This window comes from Gallinula chloropus (assembly GCF_964237585.1).
Source record: "Gallinula chloropus genome assembly, chromosome: 6".
NCBI classification, from domain to species: Eukaryota; Metazoa; Chordata; class Aves; order Gruiformes; family Rallidae; genus Gallinula; species Gallinula chloropus.
The window spans coordinates 6438082-6449281 of record NC_140091.1 but is presented as its reverse complement, the minus strand read 5'-3'; the positions used below and the strand labels follow the sequence as shown (position 1 = coordinate 6449281).

At 42.3% G+C, this 11200-nt stretch overlaps 1 protein-coding gene across 1 annotated transcript; it reads left to right on the top strand.

Moving 5' to 3' along the window:
- Positions 1–388: 388 nt before the first annotated feature.
- On the top strand, positions 389–10962 carry SHISAL2A (shisa like 2A; the record flags this gene model as incomplete). The annotated part of the gene is made up of 3 exons (XM_084265861.1): positions 389–570; positions 8961–9100; positions 10838–10962. 3 exons carry the CDS (start codon positions 389–391, stop codon positions 10960–10962), a joined length of 447 nt encoding a protein of 148 aa, XP_084121987.1.
- Positions 10963–11200: the final 238 nt, after the last annotated feature.

The window sequence follows — 11200 nt, the reverse complement described above, 5'->3', positions numbered from 1 at the left end:
CCCCCGAACTCTCCTCGACGTGGGACCGATGGCTGAGGGGGAAACCCAAGCCCCAGATAGACGCTGGGGTGCTGCTTTTGAGGTGAGCAATCCCGGAGGCGGTCAGCCCCGCACGGCGACCTCCCTCTCGCAAAGGGCGGGAGGTGCTCCGCTCTCTCCCTCACCTCAGGGCGCGGCCGGCTCCCGCCGCTTCCCGCCCTTCGGCGACCTCTGGGGTGGGGGGGGACGCGGCGGTTCCCGCCTGCACTCACACTCGCCCGCTGTATGTCCCACTCTCCTCCAGCGCAGCTCCCTGCACGCCCGAGCTCCGCCCGCTCGCAGCCCTACCTCCCGCCCGGTTGCCGCCTGAGCTGAGGCGCCGGGCAGCTTGGCGGGTGGCCGCTGCACCATGAGCGCCGAGTGCAGCAGCTACCTCAATGCCGACAAGGTTCTGGTGAGCGGGTTCAGCTGCCCGCGGACGGGAGGCGACGCCCGCGCCGTGTACTGCTGCGGCTTCCAGGACGTCAAGTACTGCTGCGATGACCCCCACAGCTTCTTCCCTTACGAGCACAGCTACATGTGGTGGCTCAGGTAGGGGAGCGGCGGTCCCCGCCCTGTCCCGGCACGGCGCTGCCTCCCGGTGCCTCATGGCGGGTGAAGGGGAGGCTGTGGCCGGGCGAAGCTCGGTGTCCCCGGGGGGCGGGAAACCCGTGTTCGCCTCAGCTAGTCTGCGGGCTCGTGTTTCTGAGGTACTTGTAGCCGGCGCACTTTGAGGCTGCTTTTGTCCCGGTGAGAGTAGCGGTAGGGCTGCATTTGCTGCCCAGAGATACTTCTGCTTGTGCCGGGGGGGCTTCTGAAAGGAAAAAAATTAGCAGTCTGTGCAAGGAAGTGCTGTGAAAACCCTAGTGCCTATGTATAGAGCATCCAGAGTGCCCCTCCGTCCCTTCTGTGTGAGGGGAACGGCTGTCTGTGCCTGAGTATGTAAGATGTTGCATGCATAAAGTTCCCGGTGACTTTAGCTACTTCGTGTGTAGTAAGGTCAAGCACTAAATAACTTTTCACTTGAAAGATGGCAGATAACCAGACTTGTGCTCTCCTGGGTCAGTGTGGGGATCCATTTAGCTCTGGCTGCATCTCTGGCAGTGACAGAGAGAGCTGCACGCAGCCAGCCTGTCTGCTTTCTGTGCCCGAGCCCCCCCAGGCTTTTCAGCATCCAGACTGGCTGTGTCAGGGTGTTAGTACACCTCTGCATGGTGCTTTCACTATGTTTTTATGGACTTGTTATACCTGATTTTGTCAAATCCCTTTGTAGACTTGTTTCTACTGTGTGCAGAAGCAGCCCCAGTGGCAGCTGCCTCTACCTGCTATTGGAAGATAGATATTTTATCAGTTTTATGCTGTTTCCTCATTAGTTTTCTGGAGTATCCTCTAATATTAGTATTGTGAGATTTGGTGAGTGACAACTTCATGTTCAGTTTATGTGAAATGTTCAAGTTTTTGTGTTTAGTGTATCAATGCTCAGCTTTTGCCTCTCGAAACTGGAGAGTCTTAGTCCTTTTGGATTATCATTGAGGCAGATGATATGTCCTACTATCACTTCAGTTGCCTCTCATCTGTATTGCTTTTCACTCCCCAGTGTTGTGTTTAGAGGTGAGTAATCTGGAGCTGTGTGCTCAAGATGTGGGTGTGGCAAGGTTTTCCAGTGGCAAAATGTTGCTTTTGGTCTTGCTCTCAAAACCTTTCCTGTTGGTGGCCAACATTCTGTTGATGTCTTTGGCTGCTTCTGTGCATTGATTTCTGATTTCAGTAAGCTGTCAGTGATGACTAAGGTTCTGGAGTTCAGAACTGCCAGTTCTGAGTTCATTGTCATGTAGGCTTGGTTTTGCCTTTTTATACATTATGTACACGGGAGCTCATCTACATCACTTTCTTGCTCACTCAGTGTTCTTGCCCTCATAGCATTTGATCACTTGTGGGGCTTAGAATCATCAGAAACGAAGATTTCATTCTTTTCCAGGACATACTTGAAGACACTGAATAAAATCAGTCTCAGCACTAATCTCTGGTGACCTTTATGCTGAAGAGACCACTTAGCTCTGTGCTTTGCTCCTTATTCTTTTAAGCGGCCTTGAATCTTTTACAGAACCTTTTCCCTAATCCTCTGTCAATTTAGTCTTTTTAGTTCCAGCTTCAGTGTGGGCTTTGTCAAAGGCTTTTCGAAAAATCTCACTGTCTGCTGGGTTCCTTTACCCAACTGCTTATTGACACTTCATAGACTCCAGCAGGTTAACAAGGCAGCATTTTCTCCTCATAGTAATGCTGAGTCTTTAATGAAAGATTTTATGTCAGGAAGCAGCAAGTGCCAGCAGCTTCCTGAGGGCAGAGTGTGGTAATGAGGTAAATCAGGGTTATGTCTTCACTGTCAAAGAACGTGTCCCTTGTATCCAGGTAAGCTGAGTGGGGCAGGCCTGGTCATTGTGGCTTGGGGATAAGAACCAGGGTCAGGTGCAACCCAGACACATTTGGCACCCTGATGCTGTGTTTATCTCTTGGCTTAGGTGATTTTTTTTCTTTTGTTTTACAGACCTTTCTGTCTTGCCAGGGATGGGAGATGGATTTGCTAGTTTGTAGTTCCTGGATTCCCCTCTAGAGCCCTGTTTTAGGTTGGAGTAAATCCAGTACTGCATGATTGCTCTTATCTTGTTTAATATTTAGTGTATAATTATTTAAAATCTAGTTTGTCTGGTGTGAATAGTGGGTTTAATGTGGGAATCTCCCAGCCATCTCCAGCTGCAACTGACACAGGACTACTCAGCTTCTCTCATGTAAGAAGACATCCCCAAGTGTCTGTTTTACATATTTCTCAGCAAATACTCATTCTGTTTTTGTTAGATTTTTTTTTATAGTCTTTGATTATTTCAACCATGGGGAAGCCTTCTCAAGATGGTAGAACTGCTGAAAGATTAAGATAGTTTTGCACATCTGGATGTGATGTTGTAGTGAAGACTAAAGCTTGATCTAAAAGATCAAGGAAGTACCTCAAAGAACTGGTTCTCACGAAAGGCTTTAATGAAGAACCTCTCTGAAGGATATGCCTTTGCAAAGTTTTTTTAGGGTCTTAAAAGTGCAATTGCTCAGTCTCTACCTGGATCAGAAATTTGGGTGAAGACTTTGAAACTTCAGGATTTTTCTTTTTTTTTCCCCCTCTATAATGGCCTGAAGAGGATCTGAGGAAGCTGGTGGGTTTGGTTCTGATTAATTTCTGCCATAACTGTCTGTCTACATTGTAGAGAAGTGGAGAATAAATACCATTTACCTCTCTAAGCAAAGCTACTGAGTGGTTAGAATTGAAATTTCTGTTTTCAGAAGTGTTTTCCAGTATCAAATAACAATTTAATTAACATGCTGGAAACACTATGGTAATACAACACTTTGAAAACTGTATGCATTTGCACATGATAGTTCCATTAGGAGTTCAAAGAAAACATAACAATAACAGTTTTTTGGTCTCTCAGAATACTTGTGATCACTGCCTTGCTTGTCTTTGTTTCAGACCATTACTTATGTCAGTATGTAATAACCATATGTTAAAGTAATTCTTCAGATGCTTCTTAAAGCTTTTGAGGACATCCTTGTAGGACTTGAAACCATTAAGTGTTAAAACTATTCAAGAGTTAGCCAAATCAGACAAGATAAGCTTGGAGCCTGAATGTACTAAGGAAGGGAAAGGAGTTGGAAGCTCCAATGGGGGAATTGTTGCATGTTTTGCTTTGCTCCAGAGCTTTAAGTTTCTCATCCTAAATCTTCATTTGGTTGACTTCCCCTCACACTGCCACTCTCACACACCCCCATTAATTTGAAAACAATGACTGAATGTACCACCAAGTGGCACAGAATCATAGAATGGTCTGGGTTGGAAGGGACCCCAAGGATCATAGAGCTCCAACCCCCTTGCCACAGGCAGGGACACCAACCTCCAGGCCTGGATCTACACACGGTTGCCCAGGGCCCCATCCAACCTGGCCTTGAACACCTCCCGGGACGGGGCATCCACCCCCTCTCTGGGCAGCCTGTTCCAGCACCTCACCAATCTCCCTGTAAAAAACTTCCCCCGAATATCTAATTTAAACCTTCCTTCCTTTAGCTTTAATCCATTCCCCCTTCTCCTGCCATTGTCTACCCTTTTAAAAAGTTGATTCCCCTGCTGTTTATAAGCTCCCTTCAGGTACTGGAATCTCAAGGATTACTTCTGTTTGATGGCACACCAGGTAGAATTTCAGGAAGTCACTGCAGCTGTGTTTTTCCTGCTGTGGGAGATGTGTTGCCAGACCACTTGGCAGCCAGCTTTGATGGAAGCAGTTCATGGAGAAACTAGCAGCCTGAAGCAATAGTCATTTGTAGCCCTACATTATTCTTTTTTGCCAAATCACTACTGCCTGTACTATGTTTAGAACAATATAGTACACTATCCTTCAGCAACATGGAACCATCTTTTCCCCTCCCACTCCTGTAAAACCTGCAGTTATTTAAGTGCATCCTAACACCTGCTGTACTAGCAGCTGCTGGACAGCTATAAATAATCAACCTTTGAGCAACTCTGGCACATTTCATACTTCCCCTGAATTTGTGTGCAATATTTAATTTCTCCCTTATCCTTTCTTTTTTGCTGATACTTAAATCAAATAGTGTAGCATCTTTTTGTTGTTAGATCAGCCTAGGTTCCTTTTCCACATTTATTGAAAAGCTGAGCTCAGCAGAGTGAGGATGTGGTTTTTTTCTTGCTCTTATAGCAGTCAGGAGCCCATGGAAAAGGAAAGGTAACATAAGTAAAAGGCAGGGATGCACAAAATTCAGCAGTAGGTTATGCAGCTTTTGAAACCACAAAACAGGATGCTATAAAACGCTAGTGAGTAAAACACTGAACAGCTCACCCTTCAGCCATGGCTGTGCATGTACATATAGTCATCAGGACATCTACTTTACCTCCAAAGCTGAGTGGAAGAGGAGAAATGCTGAGCATGCAGTAGTTGAGCTGAGCTGTGGTGCAGTTTGATTCAGTCAGCTTTTGTTTCTCATTGTTTTAAAAATCTTACAATTTTGTTCAATTAAGTTTTCTTTTGCAAATGTAATGGCTTCTTTCAGTATCCCATAGAATTACAGAATCTATTCCAAATCTGTACCCTTTATAAGTTTAATGTAATACTACATAATTAATTAAAACTCTGGCAGGCCAAGTAGAGATTTTATTCAAAATGCTGTATTAATTAATACCAGTAGAGCCATGGTGACCCAGTGCTGAAGCCAAGCTTTGCTTAGCTGTACAGATACCAAGCAGCTTTCCAAAACAGAAAGTCTTTTCTTTCTGTTCACCTGGGAATTCCAACATCCTGGGAATATTTATCTGTTTGCTTTGCAGATACTATGTACAACATATCACTGCAGCAATGGTGTTAGGAACATTTGATTCACTCTGATCCAGATGACTAATGAGCTTCATTTTAATCTGTCAGTGGACACATTGCATCTGCTTAGTCAATATTTAAATTTTTCCTAGATGTTGCTAGTGTGGCTGGAGTAATTTTATGGACTAAAATAACTGTTGTGGTGTGATGCTGAGCATTCACTGACAGAAATGTCAATGACCACTAAGCAACTCCGGACAGAAGCTTGGGGAGCCCTGGGGCATCTGACAGTAGAGCTTCTCTGCTCAGTGAAACCTGTGGCAGTGCTGCAAGTGTGTGTGTGGCACTTGGTGTAATGGCAGGAGAAGCATCAGTGAAATGTTGTATGACTATCCTTGTATGTAGGAAGTAACTTGGGAGAGTTCTGTTTGGTCTGTGGATATTCTACCAAGCACAGCATTGCTTATGTTTGTAGAATTGTGTAAATGCTACCAGGGTTACCCCTAGGCCTTCAGTCTAGCATGAAAAAGGCAACATCTTTTTGGGGCTGGGTGGGTTGTTAATGCAGATGTTTGTTAATGCTGATGAGACTGCAACTGTGGGCAAGAGTGACTACTTAGTTTGCTTGTCTCTACTGCCAGAAGACTGATCTTGAAGATGCACCCTGAGACTTAGACTGTTACTGTGTGGACTGCTGGGTGGACTTGAAATGCTTAGTGTGTAGGGTAAAGATGGGAAGATGGAAAAATATTTTTAGAAAGGGATTTTCCAGATGCAGTACCACAGTCCTTGTTGTAGAATCTAGGGAATAAGCTGAAGGGCTCTATTTTCAGAGGAGGGTGATCATTAAAATGATCAATGATCATAATTATTTTGGTATTTTTTCTGATAAGTTTTAGCTATAAAACCAGAAAGAAAAGATTTTGTTCTTGCTGAGAACATTTAATCTTCAGAGTGGTGGAAGGCATATTAAATTCCTCTAAACTAATTCAATACATTAAGAAACACCCCTCACCCCACCCCTGAAGTTAAACCCAAAATTAATCTTAGAGAAATTAATCATACATTACTTAGATGGCTTGGCTTCAGCATGTTGAGAACAATCTGGTACTGAAGCATGTTTAAAAAGAGTAAGTACAAACTGAATCTTATTTCTGATTTAGGAAGTGGAATCCAAGGTGTCTATTTGGTGTTGCAATGCCGATCCCCTTGTTGTGGGCAAGATCACTTTGCATTGCTACTGGACCATGGCAAACACTTTTAGTACCATGTAGCCTATAGTAAGTCTTTAACCTATAGTAGAAAATACTGAAGAGTTGCCTAGGAACTGCTTTTCTCACCATTTGTAACATTTGTAACTTGCAAAGCATCTTACACAAGTTATGTGGGGATACTGAAGATGTTGTGTGTACAGTATATGATGACTATAATGTCATCTACAACTGCATGGAGGAGAGATGCAAGCAAGAAGTAATAGATTTCAGAATAGAAAAAATACTTCATCCACTGTGGGACAGCTGACCCTGCTGAATGTTTGGGTAATGGTGAGCAATTGTTTTGTCGTGCATTGCAGACTGATATTTAAAGGGAACCTTTGAATTGGACCAATATTGATGTGACAAAAAATAGATTCCTGTTTCAGAAGAGCCTTTGTGTTTGTATTGCTTCCTTACATAGATTCAGCTTGGACATCATTCTTGGTTTGATGGTGGCTCACCTCAGCCTCCTGTCATGTTATGTATTTCTTCTGTTTTGTCCATTTGAGTCAAGGTGTTTCAAGTGAAAATGCAAAAGTGAGGCCAGAACCCAGGTGAGATCTCTGACTGTAAGGATGTACTCAGATTCCATATTAAGTAGAATATTGCTTGCCTGTAAGTTGCTTGAGCAAAAAAAAACCTTGAGGAAAAAAGTTCTTCATATATATTCATGTGTATGTGTATATATATAAACACAAACATGTTCAAGAGTGCTCTGATTCATGCAAATGATTAATACCATGAAAAAGCTTCATAAGGGTAAAACTTTTTTCCAGAACCAATCATCATGTGGCTAGATGATTTTAATTGTATGTGGAGCTGGAAGTTGCACAAACTTCACTAATGGATCTGACAGATAACTGATGAGAACTGCATGTTAAAGTCATACCAATATCTGCTGTTTTCATCCTGCTGATCTGAAGAATTTCTCCTATGGAGATATCTGTCTACTGGTGCTGTGGGAGTTTATGTAGCAGCTTTGCAGTAGTTTGAATGTGAAATTTATAAAAACATCCTGAGGTACAATTCTTCTCATCTCCCTGCAGGGCCACAGAAGAAGTGGCTTCTTGCTGATAGTGGTAATATATAAAGCCATTTCTATCACTAGAGGATGGAGTTCATAGAATGGAAGACATTCATCTCTCTCCTGTCCTTTTTACATCTGTCAAAATTGTAAATACCACAGCAGTAGCTTAAGGATTCCCAGTCCTCAGACTCTTTTAATCTCTGACCAAAAGGCCACTGTTTAATTTCATCAGAAGTCAGTGGTTTTTGCTTGGCCTGCAGAACAGAGGACTGGAACACTGAAGGCATTAAATGGCTCAGGGGAAGATAGCAAATGAGAGCTTGAATGTGTTGCAATTGGTCCTTTATTTCATGTAAGAATCTATATTAGAAAAGGAAGGTGGAAATAACTGAAGAGATTTCTATAACTGAAGTTATTCTCTCTGAAGAGATGTCTATTGTCTTACTGAACGTCTAGGGAAGCTGTATGGAGTAGCTGCTATCCTTCAGTGATAGTATCTTGATAAAAACTGCATTACTGTTTAACCTTCTGAATATTCAGTTCCTGTTCCTTTGATATTGTATGCAAATTAATCTTTAGTTTTCATTTTAACCCAACAAAGATCATAGAACAACTTTGACAGTAATCTTGGAAATTTATTGCATCAACACAGAGGCAGAAAAGCAATTATAGTAGTCCACCCTGCTCTGCAGAGCTGCAGAAAGCATTGAATAGTGTAGCTTACATGTTTTTATCCCATTTCACATGTGCATGTCATTCTTGGTGAGAAGTCCAAACATATGTCCCTTAAAGTGCTCTTGCAATTAAAATGGCATGTCTGACTGAAAAATAAAGCTTTAATAGTTATGTTTGAGGAGAAGGAGTTTGTATGGACTGCCTGAATCTTTGGAATCCCTCTTTGTGTGTACATGTGGTTTTTATGAGGTGTTGTGCTTATCTGGGAATATGCTCTGCAGTGGAGTAGTTTTTCATCTCATTGATGCCAGCTAGTACCGAAAGTTATTTCTGGTTTTCATCAACAGTTTAAATTATACTTAGGAGTAGTATGCATACATAGGTAGCATGAAATGTTACTGGGCCCAGATGGTCCATTGCTGTGTAATGACATTGACCCTTCTGCGGGCAATGAAATAATTCCAGTTTATGCAACTTTAGTGAGTTTAACACTTGTTTTATAGTAAAGTACAAGTCATTCTCTGCCTGAGTACAAGTAATCTCCAGATATCATCCTGACTATTGTTTTAATGGGTATCCCAGGTTGTTTCTACACCAAACTTCTTTGTTTTTCTCTCTTAGTGTTGGAGCACTGGTGGGCCTGTCAATAGCAGCAGTGGTCCTCTTTGCTTTTATCATCACTGTGTGTGTTCTATGTTATTTGTTTATCAGCACGAAGCCACGAAGCAAACTGGATACTGGTTTAAGCTTCCAGATGGCAGGTAAGCCCAGTTGTTATTGACATACATTACCTCCTGCAGAGGAGAAGCCTTAGTCTGTCTTTAAATGGATGTGGAGGAATCCAACAGTGTGTATTTTTTTTCTGATGGTGATCTCAAGACATAGTCAAGCTATCCTGCTGTTTTGCCTTCTGAATCAAGTCTGTACCAAACACCAATGCAGACTTACACAAGCTTAGTATATTTATATAGTAGTAGGAAGAGTGTAAAACTTAACAATACTGAGTAAAGGTGTAAGAAGTAAGTCTCTTTATCAGGAATATGCTTAATGAGTGAGTTGCTCTGGATTTCCTGTCAGGAGTACATAAACACATAGTAGTGATTTAATTCTGTGAATAAGAATCTCAAAAGATATTTTTTTATTTTCTTGTGACAGGGAGATAGTTCTTTTTTCAAATTTGTCACAGGATACAGTCTTTTAAATCTAAGGCTCTTTCAGTCCCAGTAGTCCATACATTCAGGCCCAAACTGTGTCAACAGGTGCCTGTAGGAACAGTGCATGTAGCCAGTGCTGGCCCACTGCCATAGGAAAACCTGTGGCCACTGCTACGTTTCACTATACTTGTGAAATCTGACTGCAAGTTTGGATGGTGTTTTAAGCCTCACCCTTTTTCATGGGCTGTCTAATTGTTTAAATCCAACTTTGGTAGCTCAACCAGTAAAGTTGTAGGAAGTTGTACTTACGCCTTGGATGTTGAACAAGTTAAAGGGAAGTAACTCTTGGGAAAATGTCCCCTAGCCTCAAATTATTTTTAGTGGTTTTTAAAAATGCTTCCATGCCTTCATGGCAATCAATGACCAATGAGTTACTGTAATAATGACCTAATTTACAGCAGTAAGTCCTCTCCTGAGTGTCTAGTTAACACGGTCTGCTTCATACCAAGCTTCTTATGTCTTGCCTTCCTTTCCAGATAATGCATGCTTTGCTCTAAAAGTGGTTTATAGGGCTGTCAGGGAGTGCAAAGACTTTCTTTGGAGCTATGTAAGCTGAGCAAGCTGCCACAGTGAAAGCCTCACATTCAGCAAACAGCTTCTAATCTGAAAATTGAAAACTTGACAGCTGTTGTGGACTGAGAGGCAATAAGACCTGCTACCCAAAACAGTCTCAAACTCTTGGGTGGGATGAACAAAATGCCTAGTGACCTTTTACAAGATGGTTGTGTTCTAATCATAAGCTGGCATTATGCTTTTAAATGTGTTGCTGTTTATCATCTTCCCTCAGGTTTCCCTGGTATATTATCAGCTCTTAATCCATTGCTAGGACAGCAGTGATGTATTGTCATGCTTTGTGTTTTTGTGCCAGGCATGCTTGGTGCATAGGGATCTGGGAAGGAGGAAGGTGCTGTTGTCCTGCCGGTGCCAAGTAGTTCCATCCCTTTCTCCAGACTTGTGCAAAACCACATCTTGCTTTGGCATTAGAGAATGTTCTTCTCTTTCTCTCATAAACTCAACAGCAGCCAAAGATTCCCCATTGATGGTCCAGTATTCATGTAGACACCCTGTTTCTCATGATTCCAGGTGTTAGGACTCAAGGAAGCTAAGAGATATTTGTTTTTCCCTAACCATCCCCTGTGTTGCTTTGAGCTTCATTCACACTGAATTGCTTTGTATTTAAACACTGTTTGGACTTTGCTCTCATTCTGTATTTTTCACTGGTTTTTTTATTCTTTTTCTTTGGCTGCTCAGAATGACAATTACTTCACATATAAATTCTGATAGCTTTAACTGTTGATGAGGTGGGCTGCCAGAAATTGAAAGCCAGTTGCTTTGCCAAGGTTGAGAGATCTTTGAAAATGTTGAAGGATTTCATTGACAAGCCTGAGCGCTTATCTTCATCGTACTAAGGTTTCTTTTGCATGGAAGTCGTGCAAGGTCTGAGTATCTTGTAAGATGGCTGGTTAGCTGCTTTCAGGACTGAGGAACAAAAAAAAAACCCATCTTCTATCCTGCTCATTTTAGTTTTTTGGGGATTTGAGCATAACCATATATAGGCAATAAAAATGAATTATAAAAACAAGACAGTTTTAGAAGCTTCAGAATTTTAGGCATGAAGACTGAGCTTTAACTAAGCTCACCGCTGCT